General features: G+C 44.0%; 1 protein-coding gene across 2 annotated transcripts in view; it reads right to left on the minus strand.

Annotated features, from left to right (window-relative positions):
• Positions 1-19,578, minus strand: part of LOC132095041 (gastrula zinc finger protein XlCGF8.2DB-like) — a 92,026-nt gene extending 72,448 nt beyond the window's left edge. For both annotated transcript variants that reach the window (XM_059499903.1, XM_059499825.1), the window contains exon 1: positions 18,100-19,578. Coding sequence is in view for 1 of the 2 variants with exons in the window: in XM_059499825.1 (XP_059355808.1) it covers positions 18,341-19,417 (1,077 nt within the window). In the remaining variant the exon portion in view is untranslated. The remainder of the gene's footprint in view (positions 1-18,099) is intronic.
• Between the last annotated feature and the right edge of the window lie 6,344 nt (positions 19,579-25,922).

Below are 25,922 nucleotides of genomic sequence, written 5' to 3' on the forward strand. Positions count from 1 at the left end.
CCTATATATATATATATATATATATATATATATATATATATATATATATATATATATATATATAATATAATTTTTTTTTTTTTTTTTTTTTTTTTTTTTTTTAAATGAGCAAAAGAAAATCATGTTTTTTATTATTTAAAATGCAAATGCAAAAATATTGATATATATCGAATAATGTAAAACTTTTGACTATATTGAGATACATATCGCCCAGCCCTACTGCGCGCACACACACACATACACACACAACACATCAGTTCCAGCATTGCTAACTTGACAGCACAGTTGCTAATTTATCAAAATAAAATACAGTGAACCAAACATCAGTGCAACTGCTTCTGTAATTTACTAAATAAATAATAGTTTAGAATTCAGATTCAGATCACAAATATGGAAATATTATGGAATATTTGGATTTGTGTCGAATGAGAGAGGTAGGATACACGAGCACAAAGCTCCATTTCCCAAACAGTTGAGTGCACAAGCTAGGGCTGTCGCGATAACCGCAATATTGTAATACCGCGCTATTGACAAGCAAACCGCAGTGGAAAGATAGCAACCGCAGCAACCGCAGTGTTAAGTTTTTTTTTTTTTTGAGGCTGTGGCCTTCTTGTTTTTTTTCAGTTTGTCACTGTGCATTCAATGTTAAATAAATTAATGATACAATATGGTTTTCTCGCAAGCCTTTGTAGCTTTATGGTGCTTCGTTTTTTTGAGGCGCTCGATCTCGTCCCAAAAACTAATGTCACGTCGCCAGTTTGGGAACATTTTGGCTTTCAACCCAATTAAAAGGGCGAGCCAGCGAATATAGATGAGCCGATATGCAAAATGTGCTGCAAAAAGGTTCCTGTGACGCGGCAATACATCTAATTTGAGGTCATCGGGACATTCTAAAACGCTTAACGTGAAAAACGCTTAACGTGGGGGAAAGGCTTAACGTGTTATTAAAAACGCTTAAGGTGAGGAAAAGGCTTAACGTGTTATTAAATGCGTTCATATTCAGGGATCATCTGATTTTTTATAGATAGTATACTTTATTAGTATGATTTTTAGTGAGTTTGGTCTGTTAATATCACTGTCTTAGTATGTCACAAGGTGACGATCTTTAGGGGCGGAACCAAAATTCGGGAAGTTTGGTTCCGCCCGGAAGTGTTTCCGCCCGGACCGGAAAAACAGAACACCGGAACTTCCGGTAGCGCCGTAAGAAGGAAAATCAGGGAATTCGATGCACCTGTGCCTAGTTAGGGACAGCGGTTGATGATTGGAGGATACGCTGGACAAGGCAGTACTTAAGGCCAAGTTATTTCACAGTCTGGGAAGCTCTCTTTGGTGTGTGTGAAGCACTGGGTTGTGCCCGTCTTGGTACGCTGCTGGTAGCTGTCTAACTCTCTCTCTCCCTCAGGCTGGAATTGTATGATTGTGAAGACATCGCGAACCTTAAAGGTTGAGAAGTGAACAGATTATACGGCGAACTGAGACGACGTGAAAAAGGGGATTGGAAGTGGCATTGATGTGAGTACTAAGAGCCAGTCGAAAGTGCCCTGTATATTGACCTGGCGTTGTGTAGATCTCTCCAGGAGGAGGAGGGTGGCCCTACCCCTAATATAGTGTGGTGGGAGAGCCGAAGGAATACTTATTGAAGTAGTCGCAACGACGACATCACTAGCTAGGCCGCATATTCCATCGCCAGATCCGAACCAAGCGAAGTGAAGGAAGACGGGTGTCCTTTCCGTACACTGAGTGTGGTGGGTGAGTCTTCGTGCTGTGAAAACCTATAATTTTGACGTGGTGTTGTATATTGCTGTGGGCTGCTGTGTATTGCCGTGTGTCCTGTCAGATAAACCCCCGCCTTCACGCACTTCGGCGTGGGAGGACAAGGAGATTGCTGGCCCTAGCCTAGTTCAGTACAGTATATGTTGTGAGCGTGCTTCAGATCTCCGGAGATAGCACGGTACGCTGTGTCCAGCCCAGAGGTGAAAGCCATCCAAAGCAGAGTAACTGTGTTTTGTGTCCAAGTTGATACCTGTGGAGAGGAAAGGAAAGAGAGTGAGTAACACAAGGAGAAACAGAGGAAACCTGTACTTACTGTACGCTGTGTTCAGCCCAGAGGTGAGAGCCATTCAAAGCAAACTAACGGTGCTATTGTGCCCAAGTTGATATCTGTGGAGAGAAAAGGAGAGAGAGGTGAATAACACGAGGAGGAATAGAGCGAACCCTGTACTTACAGTACGCTGTGTCCAGCCCAGAGGTGAGAGCCATTCAAAGCAAACTAACTGTGCTATTGTGCCCAAGTTGATACCTGTGGAGAGAAGAGGAGAGAGAGAGTGAATAACACGAGGAGGAATAGAGCGAACCCTGTACTCACAGTACGCTGTGTCCAGCCCAGAGGTGAGAGCCATTCAAAGCAAACTAACTGTGCTATTGTGCCCAAGTTGATACCTGTGGAGAGAAAAGGAGAGAGAGAGTGAATAACACGAGGAGGAATAGAGCGAACCCTGTACTTACAGTACGCTGTGTCCAGCCCAGAGGTGAGAGCCATTCAAAGCAAACTAACTGTGCTATTGTGCCCAAGTTGATACCTGTGGAGAGAAAAGGAGAGAGAGAGAGTGAATAACACGAGGAGGAATAGAGCGAACCCTGTACTTACAGTACGCTGTGTCCAGCCCAGAGGTGAGAGCCATTCCAAGCAAACTAACTGTGCTATTGTGCCCAAGTTGATACCTGTGGAGAGAAAAGGGGAGAGAGAGTGAATAACACGAGGAGGAATAGAGCGAACCCTGTACTTACAGTACGCTGTGTCCAGCCCAGAGGTGAGAGCCATTCGAAGCAAACTAACTGTGCTATTGTGCCCAAGTTGATACCTGTGGAGAGAAAAGGAGAGAGAGTGGGTAACACGAGGAGAGACTGAGGAAACCTGTACTTACGCCGCTGCCTGTGGAGAAAGAGAAAGCGAGTGAGCACCCAAGGAACGAACTGTGTGAACCAGTACTTACTGTGAGCTGTAATCAGCGAGGAGGTGAGAGCAAAACCAAGCTGAACTAACTGTGCCTGTGTGTCCCAGCCGCTGCCTGTGGAGAAAGAGAAAGCGAGTGAGCACCCAAGGAACGAACTGTGTGAACCAGTACTTACTGTGAGCTGTAATCAGCGAAGAGGTGAGAGCAAAACCAAGCTGAACTAACTGTGCCTGTGTGTCCCAGCCGTTGCCTGTGGAGAAAGAGAAAGAGCGTGAGCACCCAAGGAACGAACTGGGTGAATCAGTACTTACTGTGAGCTGTAATCAGCGAAGAGCCGTTGCCTGTGGAGGAAGAGAAAGAGAGTGGGCACCTCGAGAACGAACTGTGTGAACCAGTACTTACCGTGAGCTGTATTCAGCGAAGAGGAGGAAGAAGGAGGGCGCTACGGATACCTAAGACTCAGGCCGGGGCCCGAGCCCCACGCCCCGGATCCCCGTGGCCCCCTTGCTCCCTGACCTCTTCCCGGCCATAGCCCATCTGGAGGGCCGAGTCAGAGTTTAGTTTTAATTGCCCTTTCCCTATTCCCTAAGCTATTTTTAAATATTTAAATAAAGATTGTTTTATCACTTACTTGTTCTCGTGTTGTTTGGCCATTGGGTCGGGTTTGGGGACCTCCTCGAGGTGGAAGTTGAGAAGGGGTGTGGCTTAGTTAAAGCATAGCCAGCCCCTGGGTGTGACAGATTTGGCGTAGTCGGCAGGATTTCCACCTCGAGTTGAGTAACCAAGGTCGTCCAATGACCGACAACGCGGGGCTTTCAGCCCAACCCCGTGCCATGCCCGTTTTTATGGGGAGCCCCTGGATTCAAAAATATGGGGGGACAGAATCCGAGGTACGATTGTCTGAATGGAAGGCTCAACTAGAGTACTTGGCCGACCTACAGGGCCTTAGTGCAGCCCAGCGGCTTCAATTTGTGTTAAACTCCCTGGATGGAGAAGCGCGGCGAGAGGTGCATGCCGCCCCCGAAGCCGTTAGAGCCAACGCCCAAACCGTGTTCCAGTTCCTCACTGAACAGTATGGTGACCACACCCCCGTAGCTGTCCTTCGCTCCCAGTTCTTCAATTGTAAGCAGGGCCCCCGCCAACCGATTAGAGCTTTCGCCCTGAGGTTGCGAGAGCAATTCGCCCGACTACAGACCCGTCGGGACCACGGGTTGGGAGATGGAGAGACTCTATTGCGGGACCAGTTTCTTCTGGGGTTGAAGGAGGGTCCGGTGAGACAGAGCCTACGTATCCAGTTTCGAAGGGACCCGGGTCTTACGTTCGAAGATCTGAAGAAAGAGGCACTGGCCCTGGAAGGTGATGAGACTGAGGTGAGTGGTTCCCCAGTGTGTGCGGTTGTCAGTGAAGTAGCACCAGCACAACCCGGAGGCCCTGACTGGAAGCAAGCACTGAAGGCTGAACTTTTGAAAGATGTCCGCGATCAGATGTCTGAACTGTCTAAAGCCCTCGTAGGAGAATTGCGCCAAGGACGGGCGCGGGAGGAACCACGGCCGGCGCCCCGAGACCGAGTGTACTCAGAGGGAGGCCGAGAGCCGTTCAGGCGCCCGAACCACTTTAACCGGCCCCGTTTCGAATGGGACGAGCAAGGGCGACCCATCTGCAACCGCTGTGGCAAACCAGGTCACTATAGCCGCCAGTGTGGGCCCCGCAGGGCGTCAGAAGGGGGTTTTTAGGTCGGCCGGCCACTGTGGGTCGTGTGGCCGGGACCCCTCGAGAAGACCCTGGAAGAGGATATGGCTCTAGGAGCCAGATGATTGGGCGTAGCCCCGTGGCGAAGGTGAGAGTGTGCGGCAAGGAGATTCAATGCCTGGTAGACACAGGCTCCCAAGTGACGTTGTTTGCTGAGAGTTTATCCGAAGAAGTGTTTGGGAAACAAGGGGCACCAGGGGCGGAGGCCCCCTGGCTTACTCTGAAGGGCGCAAACGGCCTCGACATCCCATATATTGGCTACCGATTGACGGACCTAGAGGTTCACGGAGTGATGGTCCCCCAGAAAGGTGTGATTATCGTGCAAGACCATTGTCTGGGTGCACATCGAGCCCTGTTGGGCATGAATGTCCTCGCTGATTGCTGGGAAGAGCTATTTCGGGCTAGGCCCGTATCGAAGATACCACCTGCAGAGAGGCCCAAGTGGGAGTGTGTGGTAGCTGACTGTCGAAGGGTGCAAATGAGCCAAGTCCGCAGGGAACAGGAAGAGGTAGGAAGAGTGATGTGTCGTTTTGCTTTGTCTGTCCCCGCAAAAAGTGAGGCTGTTGTGTGGGCGCGAGTACCGCCCCGAAGAGCGGGCCCAGAAGAGTGGGTGCTGGTGGAGCCCCATGTGGATTGTCCACAAGTGGAAGTGGCACGAGGACTATCGACGGTCCGGCGGGGGAGAGTCCCCGTGAGGATACGGAATGTACATCCATACGCGGTGCAACTACATCGGCACCAACGATTAGCCCGTCTGACAACGGTTACATCCCACCAAGTAAGGGAAGAGAGGGATATTAGTTTTCGTCAGGTGTGCCCCACTGTCATCGAGGTGGCCCTGACACAAGTAGACACCCCATGGGGTGGTATGGAGAGGAGTGTGCCGAGCCACCTGGCGGGTGAGTCGTTACAAGGGGAGGATTTAGAGCAGGCACAGACACAGAAGTTACAGGCCCTCCTTCGGAGATGGCAGCATGTGTTCGCCACCCTCGATGAAGACTACGGATGCACCCAGGTGGTACAACATCATATACCTACCGGGGATGCAGGGCCCAGCCGGGAGAGGTATCGCCCAATTCCGCCCACTTTGTATACCGAGGTACGTACACTCCTGCAAGGCATGCTGAAGCAAGGAGTTGTTAGGGAAAGCAGCAGCCCGTGGGCGGCCCCCATAGTGCTGGTGCAAAAGAAGACGGGGGCTTGGAGATTCTGCGTGGACTACCGTAAGCTGAACCTCGTGACTAAGAAAGACGCTTTCCCCTTGCCACGGATCGAAGATTCGCTTGCCAGCCTCACGCAGTCGGCATGGTACTCTACCCTAGATTTGGCCAGTGGCTACTGGCAGGTGCAGGTGGTCGAAGCAGACCGGGAGAAGACTGCCTTTACAACCCCGTTTGGACTATTTGAATGGGACCGGATGCCTTTCGGGCTCTGTAACGCTCCGGCCACTTTCCAGCGGCTGATGCAGCGGTGCTTGGGAGGTCAGTTAATGGAGTCAGTATTAGTTTACCTGGATGATGTGATTGTCTACTCCCCAGATTTTGATTCACACCTGAGGCACCTCGAGGAAGTCTTTCGGGCCATGGAGAAGTACGGATTGAAACTACAGCCCAATAAGTGTCACTTACTACGGAGAGAAGTCAACTTTCTGGGCCACGTGGTCAGTGCGGCTGGAGTGTCCGTAGATCCTGGAAAGGTATCGGCCGTGAAGGACTGGAAGGCCCCGAGGACAGTGAGGCAAGTGCGATCCTTTTTAGGATTTGTGGGATACTATAGGCGTTTCATAAAGGACTTTTCAAAAATTGCTAAACCCCTTAATCAGTTGCTGGTTGGCACAGGTCGTAACCGGGGCCGGGGGTCGCCCAACGTAGACTGGGATGCAAATTGTGAGTCGGCGTTCCAGACATTGAAGCAGGAGCTGCTACAGGCCCCTATCTTGGCATACGCAGATTTCACAAAACCATTCCTTTTGTATACAGATGCCAGCAATCTCGGGCTGGGAGCGGTGTTGGCTCAACGGCAGGACGGAGTTGAGAGGGTCATCGCGTACGCCAGCCGGAGCCTCCACCCAGCCGAGAGGAACGATGCGAACTATAGTTCTTTCAAATTGGAGCTGCTGGCGTTGAAGTGGGCCCTAAGTGAGAAATTTAAAGACTACCTCTGGGGTGCCAAGGTGACGATCATTACAGACAATAACCCCTTAGTACACTTGCAGACGGCGAAGCTGGGAGCCGTGGAGCAGCGGTGGGTGGCCCAACTGGCCAACTTTGACTATCAACTACAGTACCGACCAGGGCGTGAACACACGAACGCGGACGCCCTCTCAAGGCTGCCCGAAGCGGAAAGCCCCGGAGGGGCCAGCCCGGAGGAGGGCTATATGGTAGGAGCAGTAGAGGCACCAGGCAGCAGACAAGAGGCCGTGCCTGAGAACTGGGGATGGGATCCCCGTCGGTGGAGGGAGAGACAGGCCAGGGATCAAGATGTGCGGCTGGTAAGAGAATGGCTGGAACAGGGCCGACGGCTGACGCCAGCGGAGAGGTTAGCCCAGACGGATACTGGGAGGAGGCTGCTGGGGCAATGGGACAGGCTGGAGCTGAGAGATGGCGTTTTGTGCAGAAGGGTCAGTGACCCGAAGTTGGGCGAAGAAGTACGCCAGATCGTGGTACCCGCAGATGAGGTAACGGCTTTAGTTTCGGCGTACCACAACCAGTTGGGGCATCAGGGACAGGAGAGGACCGTGTCCCTGCTTAGGAGATTCTTCTTTTGGCCCGGGCTAGAGGCATCGGTGCACGCCCTAATTCAAGCTTGCCCGAGATGCATATTGTTTAAGTCCAGACGGGAGGTCCGAGCGCCAATGGTACCCATCCATGCGAAGGCCCCCCTTCATATCATGGCTATGGACTTCTTGACACTGGGCCGACCACGAGATCGCTACCAGAACATCTTGGTAATAACGGATTTGTTCACAAAGTACGCTTGGGCTATCCCCACCCTCGACCAGACTGCAACCACCACCGCTACAGTTTTATGGCGGGCCGTCTTCCAGACGTTCGGATGCCCGGAGTTTCTGCACTCCGATCAAGGAGCCAACTTTGAGTCCAGGGTAATTAGAGAACTATGCCAGTTGTACGGTTGCACGAAAACTCACACCACTTCGTATCATCCTCAGGGGAACGGCGGCTGTGAGAGATTCAATCAGACCCTATTGGGGCTGCTGGGGACCTTGGACCAACAACGGCAGGACGATTGGGTGAGTGCCTTGCCAAACCTCCTACAGGCCTATAACAACAGTATACATAGTACTACGGGTTACGCTCCCACTTACCTGATGTTTGGCAGACACATACGAATGCCTACTGACCTGGTCCTAGGAGTGATAGCCGACCAAGAGGAAGCAAGTGTAACGGAGTGGGTGGGGCGCCATCACCAGCGCTTGCATTTCGCCTACGAGCAGGTGTCGAAAAGGATACAGACGGCAGGAGAGAAAAGTAAGCGGTTGTATGATCGGACTGCTAGAGAAGCCCCTCTACTGCCAGGAGAGAGGGTGTTGGTGAGAGATAATCGGCGGCAGGGGAAGGGGAAACTGAGTGACCGTTGGGAGGCCACCCCTTATGTAGTCTGCCGGCAGCAGAGGCCGGGGCAGCCGGTCTATACCATCCGGCCAGAAGGGAAGTCAGGCCCCGACCGTGTGGTGCACCGGAACATGATTCGCCCATGCCCTAACTACCCTGAAGCCGTGGAAGAAGTCCCCACGGAACCTGTACCAGCGGCCCCCTGGATTGAAGGTTGGGCTGTGGTACCAGGGAGACCCGTGGTGGCACCACCCCCGATCGCCCCGAGAGAACCAGAAGCAGCCCCTGAACAAGCTGAGCCCGATTCACCAGTGAGACGATCCCAGCGAGAGAACCGAGGCCGACCCCCTGCCCGCTATGGGGAGTGGACAGCCCGAGGACGTTCTAGGGACTAGAACGGATTGGCGGGGGAGGATGTCACAAGGTGACGATCTTTAGGGGCGGAACCAAAATTCGGGAAGTTTGGTTCCGCCCGGAAGTGTTTCCGCCCGGACCGGAAAAACAGAACACCGGAACTTCCGGTAGCGCCGTAAGAAGGAAAATCAGGGAATTCGATGCACCTGTGCCTAGTTAGGGACAGCGGTTGATGATTGGAGGATACGCTGGACAAGGCAGTACTTAAGGCCAAGTTATTTCACAGTCTGGGAAGCTCTCTTTGGTGTGTGTGAAGCACTGGGTTGTGCCCGTCTTGGTACGCTGCTGGTAGCTGTCTAACTCTCTCTCTCCCTCAGGCTGGAATTGTATGATTGTGAAGACATCGCGAACCTTAAAGGTTGAGAAGTGAACAGATTATACGGCGAACTGAGACGACGTGAAAAAGGGGATTGGAAGTGGCATTGATGTGAGTACTAAGAGCCAGTCGAAAGTGCCCTGTATATTGACCTGGCGTTGTGTAGATCTCTCCAGGAGGAGGAGGGTGGCCCTACCCCTAATATAGTGTGGTGGGAGAGCCGAAGGAATACTTATTGAAGTAGTCGCAACGACGACATCACTAGCTAGGCCGCATATTCCATCGCCAGATCCGAACCAAGCGAAGTGAAGGAAGACGGGTGTCCTTTCCGTACACTGAGTGTGGTGGGTGAGTCTTCGTGCTGTGAAAACCTATAATTTTGACGTGGTGTTGTATATTGCTGTGGGCTGCTGTGTATTGCCGTGTGTCCTGTCAGATAAACCCCCGCCTTCACGCACTTCGGCGTGGGAGGACAAGGAGATTGCTGGCCCTAGCCTAGTTCAGTACAGTATATGTTGTGAGCGTGCTTCAGATCTCCGGAGATAGCACGGTACGCTGTGTCCAGCCCAGAGGTGAAAGCCATCCAAAGCAGAGTAACTGTGTTTTGTGTCCAAGTTGATACCTGTGGAGAGGAAAGGAAAGAGAGTGAGTAACACAAGGAGAAACAGAGGAAACCTGTACTTACTGTACGCTGTGTTCAGCCCAGAGGTGAGAGCCATTCAAAGCAAACTAACGGTGCTATTGTGCCCAAGTTGATATCTGTGGAGAGAAAAGGAGAGAGAGGTGAATAACACGAGGAGGAATAGAGCGAACCCTGTACTTACAGTACGCTGTGTCCAGCCCAGAGGTGAGAGCCATTCAAAGCAAACTAACTGTGCTATTGTGCCCAAGTTGATACCTGTGGAGAGAAGAGGAGAGAGAGAGTGAATAACACGAGGAGGAATAGAGCGAACCCTGTACTCACAGTACGCTGTGTCCAGCCCAGAGGTGAGAGCCATTCAAAGCAAACTAACTGTGCTATTGTGCCCAAGTTGATACCTGTGGAGAGAAAAGGAGAGAGAGAGTGAATAACACGAGGAGGAATAGAGCGAACCCTGTACTTACAGTACGCTGTGTCCAGCCCAGAGGTGAGAGCCATTCAAAGCAAACTAACTGTGCTATTGTGCCCAAGTTGATACCTGTGGAGAGAAAAGGAGAGAGAGAGTGAATAACACGAGGAGGAATAGAGCGAACCCTGTACTTACAGTACGCTGTGTCCAGCCCAGAGGTGAGAGCCATTCCAAGCAAACTAACTGTGCTATTGTGCCCAAGTTGATACCTGTGGAGAGAAAAGGGGAGAGAGAGTGAATAACACGAGGAGGAATAGAGCGAACCCTGTACTTACAGTACGCTGTGTCCAGCCCAGAGGTGAGAGCCATTCGAAGCAAACTAACTGTGCTATTGTGCCCAAGTTGATACCTGTGGAGAGAAAAGGAGAGAGAGTGGGTAACACGAGGAGAGACTGAGGAAACCTGTACTTACGCCGCTGCCTGTGGAGAAAGAGAAAGCGAGTGAGCACCCAAGGAACGAACTGTGTGAACCAGTACTTACTGTGAGCTGTAATCAGCGAGGAGGTGAGAGCAAAACCAAGCTGAACTAACTGTGCCTGTGTGTCCCAGCCGCTGCCTGTGGAGAAAGAGAAAGCGAGTGAGCACCCAAGGAACGAACTGTGTGAACCAGTACTTACTGTGAGCTGTAATCAGCGAAGAGGTGAGAGCAAAACCAAGCTGAACTAACTGTGCCTGTGTGTCCCAGCCGTTGCCTGTGGAGAAAGAGAAAGAGCGTGAGCACCCAAGGAACGAACTGGGTGAATCAGTACTTACTGTGAGCTGTAATCAGCGAAGAGCCGTTGCCTGTGGAGGAAGAGAAAGAGAGTGGGCACCTCGAGAACGAACTGTGTGAACCAGTACTTACCGTGAGCTGTATTCAGCGAAGAGGAGGAAGAAGGAGGGCGCTACGGATACCTAAGACTCAGGCCGGGGCCCGAGCCCCACGCCCCGGATCCCCGTGGCCCCCTTGCTCCCTGACCTCTTCCCGGCCATAGCCCATCTGGAGGGCCGAGTCAGAGTTTAGTTTTAATTGCCCTTTCCCTATTCCCTAAGCTATTTTTAAATATTTAAATAAAGATTGTTTTATCACTTACTTGTTCTCGTGTTGTTTGGCCATTGGGTCGGGTTTGGGGACCTCCTCGAGGTGGAAGTTGAGAAGGGGTGTGGCTTAGTTAAAGCATAGCCAGCCCCTGGGTGTGACAAGTACATTAAGCCATGTTAAGCGTTTTTCAAGGTAAGCGTTTTAGAGTGTCCCGTCATCCAGCGCAGCTGCCCCCTCAAGCATTAGGTCGCGGAGCAACATCAAAAAGAACAGCTGAGACCGGCCGACAGTTAGGAGTAGCTGAAGCCTTTGCGAAATCTGTCAAATACAGCCGTGAAAGTAACAGGCATACCTGCTGAAGTCACGGACAACCTCCGCATCAGTGCCCATACCCAAGAGAGCGTGAGCAGATAACGAGCTCACACATGCTATCTGCTTGAGGAGTGCATCGATTCCAATGCGAATCCACTGTCCTGGTGGGCCACTGCCGCGATAATCAGTCTAGATTTCCGCTGCTGTCCAGAGTCGCGCGCAAATACGTGTAATACATGTTAGAACTCTTTGATTTCTTCAAAAAATGTTATTGGAAAACGCATGTTCTTGTTGCTGTTTGGAATTTAACAATACACAAATGTTTTAAAACGTGTCTCTCTGTCAGGATAAATTAGGTATGTAAAAAAAAAAAAAAAAACTGCGGTAATACCGCATATCGCGCTATTGAGCCACCCATAATAACCGCAGTGGAAATTTCTTAACCGCGACAGCCCTAGCACAAGCCTTTAAAATATATTCAGTCTGTGAGAGACACATTCAGTGTCAGCACATGGTTACTATCTAGCGGGCTTTGTTTTCAAGAGCACAACTCACAGCATTTGGACTCACAGCATTTGGTGGGAAGTCGTGGCCTAATGGTTAGAGAGTCGGACTCCCAATCGAAAGGTTGTGAGTTCGAGTCCCGGGCCGGCAGGAATTGTGGGTGGGGGGGAGTGCATGTACAGTTCTCTCTCCACCTTCAATACCACGACTTAGGTGCCCTTGAGCAAGGCATCGAACCCCCAACTGCTCCCCGGGCGCTGCAGCATAAATGGCTGCCCACTGCTCCGGGTGTGTGCTCACAGTGTGTGTGTGTGTTCACTGCTCTGTGTGTGTGCATTTCGGATGGGTTAAATGCAGAGCACAAATTCTGAGTATGGGTCACTTCACATTTGCTTTTCTTCTGCTGGTGGCACTTTATCAAATAGTTGCTATGGTCGCCCTCTTCTGGATTGGAGGTGTATTGCCTGTATTCGCTTGTAGGGCCTCATGCACCAAAAAGCTATGTCCATACCGTGATAATTCGGAACAAATACATGTATGGTTCCACACCTAATATATACACACACAGACATATATGTATACATATACATATATATTAGGGCTGTGTATTGCCAAGAATCTGGCGATATGATATGTATCACGATACAGGGGTTGCAATGCGATATGTTGCGATACATTGCAATACTGTCAGCAGGGCGATATATTGGGATATTTCTTATTTTACGAATATATTCGTATATTTTTATTAAGAACACAATTCAATTCAAGTTTATTTGTATAGGGCTTTTTACAATACAAGTTGTTGCAAAGTAACTTTACAGAAAATTAAGTTTCTACAATATTTTGTAGTCGCTTATCAATGGTGACTGTCAGTTTATGAACATATGGCAAAAACGTACGGAAAAATAATACTGAATTCAGGAATAGCCTTGTAAGAGGAAAAAGTTTAGGGCTGGTCCGAATACCATTTTTTGAGCTTCGAAGCTTTGGCAGTAATGAACATCGACTATTCGAAGCTTCGGAGAGAGGGGCTGTACATATTGTTCTCTCTAATAAAGGCAGGAATCTGTGTCTGTATGTCCGTTTGCATTTTTATTATTTCGAGAACTGTTCATCCAATCGACTTCACAAGGGAGTGCAGTGTCGCATTTAGTGCAATATAGATGGACATGCTAGACGCGACACATTCCGAATTAATAAACTTTTAGTAAACTACAGTCACTCAGAACAGCGCGAGCGGGAAGCGGAAATTTAAATAAAGAAAAACAAGATTAATTTAGATTCATAATAACGGGTAAAAATGCTAATACATTTTTGTTTCTATTACTCTATTTTCCACAATGTCAAAGCAACAAAAACACAAGCTCAGACATGCACTTCGGTCCATACAAACTCAGCTGTTCTGCGCTCTAGCCAGAGAACACTCCCGTTGGTATATGCGTCGGTTCTATTTCTAGCATGCACCCGTTTTCCGCGTGGCTCGAGCGCGCCTGAGACACGTGTCTCAGTGTGCAAACTCCAACCTGTTAAATATGGGAGCCGAAATAAAAACGGACATGCCACGCAGCTGAGACGCTCATGCAGCCAGTGTGTCACCGGCCTTATTCAAGGGGGAATGAGAACCGTTTCGTGGGGGATCCCAGGTGTGCAAAAAAAGAAAAAAAAAACAATATTCGAATGTCAAATTTTCAAATCGAATACCAACCCACCGAACGAATATTCGGTTCCGTTCCATATTCATTTATTTTTAAATCTAACGGGAAAAAAACCAACATAGGTACAGCATTTCTAACTGTAGGCACTATTCATTAAAACTACGGTTCTATGAATCAACTTTTTGCTTAAGGCTCTTTGAGAGTGCCATTTTTCTTTCAAATATATTCAGAAGGCCTTTCTTATAGTGTTCAACACAAACTACGACCTGCATGTGACAGTAATGGACAGCTTGACAGCCTAAAAAATATGAAGTCTAAAATTTCGCTATCGCCCCCTGCTGGCTTGCTGCAGTACAGGTAACATGTAAAAAATAACATAAATTTGGAATTAGAATTAGTGTATCAAATAATAACATATTAGGATACAATTCGAATTTTATTTTATATTACGAGTATCTGGCCCTTACAATGTCTGCAGAGAAAAATTCTGGCCCTTTGACAAATATAGTTGATGACCCCTGGCGTAGACAGAATGAGAACATGGATCCATCATGCCTTGTTTACCACTGTGCAGGCTGGTGGTGGTGGTGTAATGGTGTGGGGGATGTTTTCTTAGCACACTTTAGGCCCCTTAGTGCCAATTGGGCATCATTTAAATGCCACGGCCTACCTGAGCATTGTTTCTGACCATGTCCATCACTTTATGACCACCATGTACCCATCCTCTGATGGCTACTTCCAGCAGGATAATGCACCATGTCACAAAGCTTGAATCATTTCAAATTGGTTTCTTGAAAATGACAATGAGTTCATTGTACTAAAATGCCCCCACAGTCACCAGATCTCAACCCTATAGAGCAGTGGTTTTCAACCTGTGGGCCTCGGCCCCCTAGTGGGTCAGATGGTATTGCAGGTGGGCCGCCAATTACTATTAAAATAAATAATAATATTGTTCATATATGTAAAAATGTCTGAGTCATAACATAATAACATCATTTCATATAATTAAATAACAAAAAATAAATATTAAACTGTAACTATGCTTCCACTATTCGAGCTCGCTGATTGGTTTAAGAATAAACCGCCAATTTATCTTAGATATTTTTGCTGCATATGCTAAAGGACAACAGCAGTTGTGGCAAGCAGTGCCAGCCCGGGTTATTTACTGTTCATTCAATAAATACAGTTAACAATCTAGCTTCTGAGTACTAAGTTATTAACCCAACAATAGTGGGGTCAGTTAATTTTGTTGCAGAGGGCCGCGCAAACATATGTGTTTGGTTGTGTGGGCCGCGAGTTGAAAAAGGTTGGGAACCACTGCAATAGAGCATCTTTGGGATGTGGTGGAACGGGAGCTTCGTGCCCTGGATGTGCATCCCACAAATCTCCATCAACTGCAAGATGCTATCCTGTCAATATGGGCCAACATTTCTAAAGAATGCTTTCAGCACCTTGTTGAATCAATGCCACGTAGAATTAAGGCAGTTCTGAAGGCGAAAGGGGGTCAAACACAGTATTAGTATGGTGTTCCTAATAATCCTTTACACACACACAGTACATTATTTTTTTTTGATTTCTTTATATGTGTGTATATGTAAAAGTATTAATTTATGTGTGTGTGTGTGATCAATATTACTGGTTAATGTTTATATATATATATATATATTACCATGGTTATGAGCAGTGTTGTAATGTAACGAAGTAAAAATATTTCATTACAATTCTTAAGTATTTTTTGGGAGTATTTCTACTTTCATTTTTTATATTTCAGGCAACTCCACTCGTTTCCTTATTAAAATGTATACTTTTATTCGGATACATTTCCCCTACGTATATTCATTACCAGAGGTGGAAAGAGTACAAAAATATTCTACTCAAGTAAAAGTACCATTACATTAATGAAATTTTACTTAAGTACAAGTAAAAGTACCAGTCTAAAAATCTACTCAAGTAAAAGTAAAAAGTAGCTCATTTAAAATTTACTCAGAGTAAAAATTACTTAGTTACATTTTAACAGTGGGAGGGAGTCAAAAATGGGACAGGCCAAGGGTGTCAAACTGTTCCTGGAGGGCCACAGTCCTGCACAGTTTAGATTTAACCCTAATTAAACACACCTGATCCAGCTAATCTAATCATTTAGGTTTATTTGAAAACTACATGATATGTGTGCTGGAGCAGGGTTAGAACTAAACTCTGCAGGGCTACAACCCTCCAGGAACTGAGTTTGACACCCCTGGGATAGGTCTATTAATCTCAAACTAGTGGTTTTTAATTAAAGGAATCAGTTATTTAGAATAATAAAACATTTGGGCTGTTACCAGGCAAATCAGTATCAACAAACTCATCTTTTAATGCAGAGGAAATGCAGAAGATTCATTGGAAGTGGCGTTTAGATGTATTACACTGTTTAGTGCAGGACAAGAATGCATTTAACCTGCAGTTACAAATGCATGAAAAATGTTTTGATATACAAGACATAAAATGTGGAATACTCATTTGAAATGATAAGAAATTAATTATTTTAAAAAAATCAAAAGATACTTTAAATGTGAAATTAAAATGGCCAGTATGTGTCAGCAAGTCACTGTTAATAAGTGAGTCATTGCGATTGAACCGAATCATTTAAACGGTTGATTCATTCAGGAACGAAACACTGTCACGTTGCTCAGAGACACAAAACTGTGCTTTGGTGGATGTGTTTGGAACTATTTTGTGTTGTAGAAATAGAGCTAAAAAAGGCAATATGGTGTCTAAAACGCAAGTCTCTTAATTAACTTGTTTACTGAACTGTTATATATATATATATGTATGTATATATTCATGATGATTTTTGGAGGAAAAGATGGCATTCTTTGTGTGATTTTGATTTAATATATGAAATTATATAAATATGTGAATTTTCTGCCCCTATATCTTCAATTTTGTGATCATTCTAAATGCATTTTAGGAGACTGAATCACACAGTGAAAGAACGCACTATAAATGCGCGCGCACATCATTAAAACAAAAATAGCACACTCCTCACCACTGTCTTTTTGGCTAATTTGTGCAAAACCTCTTGCTAAAATGTCAAAGCTTCATTTTAACCACCAATGCAACGATGCAATTATTTAGCTTACCTCTACATTCTTGCGAAGGGGTGATGTCTTGTCGAGATTTTATAAGCTGCTAGTTTGGTCTTCCTAGGCAAGTACAGCTTACACTGCATAATAGAGCATACATATGGCCAGGGGTTCACTTCATTTCCTTCGAGTTCAACTTCAGAATATGACGGGGTTTCGTTTTCAGCGGTGTCTGCACCACTAACGCCTGTTTTTCCGTCTGCATCTTTCTTGTGATTTTAGCGCCAGTTTGCCCTCCTGCCCATTATTTACTGCCGTAGTTTCCAGGGAGCGATTTATTTTTTGTATTTTTATTTTTTTTACTCAGTAATTAATGTGTTTTAAAATGTAGCGAAGTACAATACTTCAAACAAAATATACTTAAGTAAAAGTAAAATTACAGATTTAAAAAATTACTTTAAAAAGTATTAGTACACAAAAAAGCTACTCAATTACAGTAACGCGAGTAAATGTAATTCGTTACTTTCCACCTCTGTTCATTACTTACAACTAAATAGTCAGAAGAACACAGATTGCAGGAAAGCAGGTTTGATGAATGAGTAGTCTGTCATTTGCAAGTTCTCATAAAAACACTTTTGCTCATGTGCTAACAAGTGTGCGTCTCACACTACCAAGGATGATTGAACTTTTCCACTCAAGTCGAGGCTAGGGTGTGCGATCTGACGTTATCTAGTCTATATCACCGAATCACACACATAGTCTATTAAAACTCAATATTCCAGGCATTCAAAATTGTAGATGGCAATAATTTTTATGTATGCTTTTTAGATGTATATAATTTAATGTAGGCCTAGTTAACTTAAGACTTCTTTATCATACAAAGAGTACTGTTTTTCTACAGATGCATGAACACATTTAACAATTGTTTTATACAAGTTCAGTAAAGCAATACATAACACTTTTTTTAATTAAATTAAAATTAAAATTCAATTTATGCATTTAGCAGACACATGATAAGTAAAAATTGATAGCCTGAATGCACTGTAAATTAAATTAAAAAACTGTAAATTAAATTAAAATTCAATTGATGCATTTAGCAGTGTGCTAAAGTTTATGTATGCCCAAACTTGTAGGCTACATGCTGCTCAAATATTATTGTTGCAGATTGTGCTGACTAATCATACTTCAGTCGTTAATGTTTTGTGTGTGTGTGTGTATATATATATATATATATATATATATATATATATATATATATATATACACACACACACACATATATACATATATAAATACATATAAGTAACACACACAAATGTCAAAAGTCAAAACTTCTCCAGGGCCTAAAACAGCCAGACGTAAAAACGTTGTAAGCCTGATTTAACATTGCCACAAACAGACATGAAAGATTAATGAAGAGTAAACACCAACCTCCTTGTTCCTCCTGTTTTATTCTCCCGGTTTCTGGTTCCTTGTGTTGTAGTTTCTGGATTTCTGGTTCTTCGTGTTCTATTTTCCATGTTTCTGGTTTCTCGTGTTCTATTTTCCATGTTTCTGGTTCCTCGTGTTCTATTTTCCATGTTTCTGGTTTCTCGTGTTCTATTTTCCAGGTTTCTGGTTCCTCGTCTTTTATTCTCCTGGTTTCTGGTTCCTCGTGTTTTATTCTCCCAGTTTATGGTTCCCTGGTTTTATTCTCCCAGTTTCTGGTTCCTCGTGTTTTATTCTCCCGGTTTCTGGTTCCTCGTGTTTTATTCTCCTGGTTTCTGGCTCCTCGTGTTTTATTCTCCCGGTTTCTGGTTCCTCGTGTTTTATTCTCCCGGTTTCTGGTTCCTCGTGTTTTATTCTCCTGGTTTCTGGCTCCTCGTGTTTTATTCTCCAGGTTTCTGGTTCCTCGTCTTTTATTCTCCAGGTTTCTGGTTCCTCGTTTTTTATTCTCCAGGTTTCTGGTTCCTCGTGTTTTATTCTCCTGGTTTCTGGCTCCTCGTGTTTTATTCTCCAGGTTTCTGGTTCCTCGTCTTTTATTCTCCAGGTTTCTGGTTCCTCGTTTTTTATTCTCCAGGTTTCTGGTTCCTCGTCTTTTATTCTCCAGGTTTCTGGTTCCTCGTCTTTTATTCTCCAGGTTTCTGGTTCCTCGTTTTTTATTCTCCAGGTTTCTGGTTCCTCTTGTTTTATTCTCCTGGTTTCTGGCTCTTCGTGTTTTATTCTCCTGGTTTCTGGTTCCACGTGTTTTATTCTCCAGGTTTCTGGTTCCTCGTTTTTTATTCTCCAGGTTTCTGGTTCCTCGTGTTTTATTCTCCATGTTTCTGGTTCCTCGTTTTTTATTCTCCAGGTTTCTGGTTCCTCGTGTTTTATTCTCCAGGTTTCTGGTTCCACGTGTTTTATTCTCCAGGTTTCTGGTTCCACGTGTTTTATTCTCCAGGTTTCTGGTTCCTCGTGTTTTATTCTCCAGGTTTCTGGTTCCACGTGTTTTATTCTCCATGTTTCTGGTTCCACGTGTTTTATTCTCCATGTTTCTGGTTCCTCGTTTTTTATTCTCCAGGTTTCTGGTTCCTCGTGTTTTATTCTCCAGGTTTCTGGTTCCACGTGTTTTATTCTCCATGTTTCTGGTTCCTCGTTTTTTATTCTCCTGGTTTCTGGTTCCACGTGTTTTATTCTCCAGGTTTCTGGTTCCTCGTTTTTTATTCTCCAGGTTTCTGGTTCCTCGGGTTTTATTCTCCTGGTTTCTGGTTCCACGTGTTTTATTCTCCATGTTTCTGGTTCCTCGTGTTTTATTCTCCAGGTTTCTGGTTCCTCGTGTTTTATTCTCCAGGTTTCTGGTCCACTCGTGTTCTCTTCACTCTCTTCTTTAACAAACTCCATCTTCACAGCAGCAGATCTCAGTTCAGATGATACTCCTCCAGATATTCCTGCTTCAAAGTCTCAACTGTGAGGATGAGAATATTACTGATGTGACTCAGAAACTGTATTTTCTCTTAAAATAAACATTTCCGACCGTTTAAATTAAAGCAGCATCCCGACATAACAACAACAAAGAGCGCGGTGAAACTAAACTTCTTACTCTGAGGTTTAATGGCGTCTTTCCAAACAAACGAATGTGTTTAGCGCCACCCACTGGACTGGAGAGTGAAGCGACGCGGCAAAACGAGGACGTCCACAGTTCGTCGTCATTTGGGGCGAACACCAAACGGAAGTGAGTATCGTTGTGCCCTACCCCATTTAAAGAGCCCTTTAAAGGGTTAGTTCACCCAAAAATTAAAATTATGTCATTAATAACTCACCCTCATCTTGTTACAAACATATAAGACCTCTGTTTATCTTTGGAACACAGTTTAATATATTTTAGATTTGGTCCGAGAGCTCTCAGTCCCTCCATTGAAGCTGTGTGAACAGTATACTGTCCATTTCGTGTGTTGTCAATCACAGTGACGCTGCTGACATACGGCGCTGCTGACGTAAGACGCTGTTTACGTAAGACGCTGCTGACGTGTTATCTGGTGACACAGAGGAAGACTTGCATTTTTTGCCCAGTCATATTTATTTGAACCCGAATACACCGACGAAGAATTACGAGCGATGGAAGAACAGCAAACACTATCAGAAGCTTCGGAAAGGCAAAGAGCAATGGAGACCTGGTGGTGTAAATGTCTTCATTGACATACGATGCCAACAGAACTGGAGAGCTTGTGCTGCACTGAGTGGGACATAGTAATGCCACAGCTGGAACATGTGGATCATTCAGCAGATGAGACGACAACTGCATTGCACTGTATAACGGATGATGCCGGCTTTTCGCCCCTCCTGAGCTGCAATGTTTTCTAACACTGTTAGAAGTGTTTTTTCACTTACCTAAAGGGAATTGGAAGTGACGACCGAGGCCTGAAGGACCACGAGGCACACTATCTGTAGAGTAAGCATTTATTTAATGTTATTTTTATTTTTTTTACAATGACTTGTTAAACATACAGCCATTGTAGTAACAATGTATCTTTATCGTCTACAGTCAGTGTAGACTGGTGGCATACCGCATTGTTCTGGAGTGGATACTCAAAGGAGAAAAACTGGGAATACACAACAGGAAAGTTCTGCCGTCGTGTGGTGCGGAGCATATGTGAAAGATACCCATCATCATCATCATTATATTTTTATTGTTATTTAAGACTAACCCGTTATGTGTAAAGATTTTATTGTTGTACCTTTCAATAAACAATTTAAAAAAAATCAGTTGTACAGTTTTTCACCTGGAGGCTATAAATCAAAAACTTTTGTTACAGTAGCACATTCAACTTCAGTCAGAGTCGATCCATAGTAAAAGTTGTTTTATTTATGATATGCATTTAGATGTTTACATGCAGTTCTTTGGTGCTCTCTTTTTTTACATTGTGAAATGTATCCTACAAAAGTACCTCAATGAATGTGCTGTAAAATTGTAGAAAACAGGGTGAAAAAGGTCAAAAAAGCTTTTCAATTGCTGCTGCTTTATTCATTGTGGGGTTTGTAGCAATGTTCGGTGTAAGTCTGGAACAACAACTTGCGAGGTTGGGTCCTTGAAAATAACAGTGGGGTCACCGCTCCATAACTTTTACCAGAAGTTCCTCCCTAAAGTTCTGGGTTGTGAGTTCGTAAATTTTCCTAGCCACCCATTCCTTAGAATGCTTGGGAAAAACCACATTGTATTGTGATACCCCTAAAACACACAGTGCAAAAAAAGTAAAAAAATAGTACTTACTGCAATAAATAATAACCCAGCATACCTCTGTGTACCTGTCCATTTCACCTACCTCAGAAATATGTCTACATGTACGTGTACTTTAAAATATTAAATGTTTTTCATGCTGTGTACTTGCCTGGTGAGCTTGTGGCCTGTTCACTGTTTACATTTTCATTGTGATCAAGGACAGCCAGTTGTGTGCGAGCAACCATTGAGGAGTAGTGAAAGTGGAGGTTCTTCCGACAGTACTTCAGGAGAACAGAGTGGTACACCTCAAGACTGCCTGAGAAACCAGAATAAACTATGAACAATTGCATAGCAAATATTAAAATGTGTTGCTTACAAGCAACTTGCCTGTATGCTTGAATAAGCCCATTTGTCTCAGGTCCTTCAGGAGACTTGGATTTAATACTAGCGTTGAAAGAGTGCAAAATGAAGGAGATTCCTTTTTCAGCCGACGTTTTCGTCGCTGTTGGTCAGGACTTAGGTCATCGTGATCACATTCTTTTTGCCGTCCATCTTCTGTCCATCTGTGTACACCACAAATGTGGCGGAGAAGGGATTTCCTTTTCTCAGTTAAAAGCTGAAATAAAAATAAAATAATTACATACATTCATTTTTTTCAGAAATGTATATTTACTATGAAATATTGCAGATAACATACATGGGGGTTACCACCACAGGATGCACATGCATACCACAAATGGATGCATATACTTTTTACCCAAGGCTGGAGGTCTTGGTTCTCTCTTTTTTTTTTTTTTTTTGCAATTGACAGCAATTTTTTGAAGAACCCTTTCCAAAAAATAGAACATTTCAGATCAATAGGTATTTGGGTTAAAACCGAGCATGTAGACACTATTTTCAGTACTTCAATAATACTTTGAACGTGTTGTTTCCACAAGACCACCAATCTATGCTGCATTTAAAATAGTATATGTAACATTCATGTAATACTACTCTATAAGAACAATAATAACTTGTAAAGCAAGCTATACATACCTTTTACTACATGCCAGATGTCAAACTCATGTTGTATACGAGGGAAATCGACCCTCATAGTCTTTCTATTCCTATAATGAAAAAAAAAGACATTTAAATATTCAATAGTTTTTACTACTTTTGACAAATTATATTTGGGCAATAGGTGTATACATATATATATATATATATATATATATATATATATATATATAAATTCCCTTAAATAATTTGTAACGAATTTCTGTAAAGTCGCAATGTCATAAAAGGGTGAAAAACTCACTGACCTGCACCAACCCGAAGTGGACAACATTTTTGTTGACATCATCCATCATACAGTATGTGCAGTATTTGGCAGAGAATCCACGACTGAAATGAAAATTGAATGAAGATGCAAATTTAGAAATCTCACAGTATTTTAACAGTGTTGAATTTTTAATCATTTTTTAGATTTGCTTAGCTATCAGATCTTCCATCCCCTGATAAATTTACACCTTCTTGCAAAACGTTCTGCAACCTCAAGTCTTCAAGTAGTTTTGCCTGTTGCTCCTTGTAGAAAACATCGACAACAGGGATTAAATATGAGGACTGGATCGCATAGAAGGTGGTTTTCTGCGGGATTTGTACATTGAGGCAGGCAGCCCAATCTGCGATGTCAACATAAGTAGCACCAGTGAAAAGAGTAGACGCTGCCACAAGAAGGTTGTTATCTGCCATTCCGCGAGTTTCATTGCATGAGTTCCAAGACCCTTCATGGCCGTTTATACATTCCCAACTGACACGAAGGAGGCTACCGAATTAAAACTTTTTAGTGTCAATGACAGTTTGTCCAAATTGAGGGCACCTGTTAAACAACAGCATCAAATTTGACTCATTAACTATCCATTTTCTTTCTTTGTATTTACCACTTCCTTCTTCTTCCTCTGTATTTGGAGTTGATGTAGACGTAGTGGAACTTAATGGAGCGAAACTCAAGTCCTTCTTGTCTGATGGAGGATCCAGAGAAAGCATGCTGACATCCAAAGAAAGATCTTCAGCAAGATTTTCAGCTAATGCTTGTTCAACCTACAATTTAAAAAAATAGGAAGAAAAACACAAGTATACCATAATACAACAACTGAACAGACAAAACTTTACAAGTTAAACAATAGCTTGCATAGTTATTTTGTAAACAACATATTGTTCTAATATATACTTACAGATTGAAAGGACTTTATGGCAGGCATGGCATAGTATGTCCCTGATGTTGACAGACGTGATGGATCCTTCGCTGACTCTGGAGTTGATAGCACCGTTTTTCGTGCTTTTTTTAAGCTTTGATTGTGTTTACAGTGTGCTATATAACATGTGTTCATGTTTCGCGTGTGAAAAAACACAGTATTTTTCACACAATTCACCTATCTGTATACCGCTGTTTTCACGGTCACAAAAACGGGCTGATGACTTCCTTGTTCTATGAAGTCCCTCCTTCAGAAATACGTAACGAGTTCTGATTGGGCCAGCGGTTCCTGTATTGTGATTCGACACCAGCTTAGAGCAGGCTGACCTCCTGGTAACGAGATTGGACTAGTTTTGAGAAGCAAGTGGGCAGGAGCATGTGCTGGAGATGTACTTATAATCACAGGAGTGTTTTTACTAATGTGCATGAAAATCGCATTTGTTTTTTTGCACAGCCCTAACATCTAGTTAACAAAGCTAAACAGCGTTGCCCTTTGTGTAGTAAGTTACAGAAACTGTATTCTGGGCAGCACTGATGCAGGTATACCCTGAACTCGGTGACATTGCCTTGAAGATTCTCCTCCCCTTCGCATCGACATATTTGTGTGAGGCAGGATTCTTAAAAATGACTGCATTCAAAACTAAATACCGCAATCGTGCACAAATCTATGACTATGTTTATCAAATATTGAGCCAAGAATTGAGGATCTTTGCAAGGCAAAGCAGGCTCAGGTCTCACACTAACATCACCTACCTGCAAGCTTCTGTAAAAAATGCAGATGATGCCTACTATTAGGTCTAGTAATAATAACAATAATAGGCCTACTGATGTTGATGATGACAATAATAATAATAAAAACAACAATAAAGCATGTAATCTCATATAATAATGCTTGCAAGCTCACATTAGAAGTCTGGTGCTAACGCCAATTATAACAATAGCCTCGTAATGATAATAGGCCTACCTACCTAAAGGGATCCACGGGTTTTAAGAGATGTATAGCTTAATATAACATAAATTATGTCTCTTATTGAAATATGTAACAGAAAATCCATGAAAGATGCATGTTGTTTAAAAAAATCGACATCGTTTTTACACTGTGGGGGGCACCATTATTTTATGTGCACAGTAGATTTTGCGTTGATGACGTCAAATGATTGCACTCGGTGAGCTACTAACGCTTTTTACCGCGACACAACTCAGAAAATAAACACAAAAAAATAAAATACTGATACGATACCACATTGTGTGGCCTTTGAGTGAAATTTTCAGTCGGAGGGCAACAAAATAAGAAATATAGGACTACACTGATTTCCTAGCGATAAGAAGAGGAGAAAAGAATGGGAAGATTCATGTGGACGAATAAAACGTCCTAAAGACCCACTTTTTTCTCCACTTTAGTACTGATGCCTTTGAGGTTTTTAGTGGACCACAGCTACTGTAACAGCTTACAAAAGTCTGAGATAAGAAACACCATCCTGTTATAAGGTAAACATGCCGAATTTTAGCCATTTTATTTTCCGAGTTGCCTATTCCGACTTGTATTGTGGTAAAAACAGCAACAGGTAGCAGCAGTAGCTCACCGAGTGCAATCATTTTACGTAATCAGAATAATGGCGCCCCCATAATCCAAAATATATATAAAACTATGTAAATTTTTTTTAAATAACATATATCTTTCATGGGTTTCCTGTTACATATTTCAAGTAGAGACATCATTTATGGTATATTAAGCTATACATCTCTTAAAACCCAGGGATCCCTTTAAAAGATCATGTTTGTAATGGTCTTTGTAGAACCATTAGTATTTCTGTGGTTTCTATTGTTTATTTTCCAGCAGGGTGTACTGGGTCATGGGTGTGGAGGATGATCACTGATGTACAGCAGGGTGAAAGGTTAAAACACTGCTGATGAACTGAATATCTTGTTCAGTAGTTCCGGTTTTCACCTAATTTATTATGCTCCTGTGAAGGGACACTTAAAGCTCATTTCATTGGTGTCGACAGACTGAGGGCATTTGTTAATTATAAATCTGTACATTTGTTTATGTTTTATGCTTTCAGCTGTATCTCTTACCATTATTTATATTTGCAATAAATGTTATATATATATAGAGAGAGAGAGAGAGAGAGTCTGTTATCAATTAGTAACAAACGTAACATAACATTAATATAAAATGTTGATATAAATTGATATTTTATTGTTATTTTTGGAAGATCAGCTCCTCCCACATCAATCACGTCATCAGTGAAGCTCCTCCCACATCAATCACACATTCACCAATTATTTTCATCAGTTTACAAATAAAGACGAGCATAAAATCATCAGGAAGAGCTGAAATCTGTA

The sequence above is a fragment of the Carassius carassius genome, chromosome 1, assembly GCF_963082965.1.
Source record: "Carassius carassius chromosome 1, fCarCar2.1, whole genome shotgun sequence".
Lineage (NCBI taxonomy): Eukaryota > Metazoa > Chordata > Actinopteri > Cypriniformes > Cyprinidae > Carassius > Carassius carassius.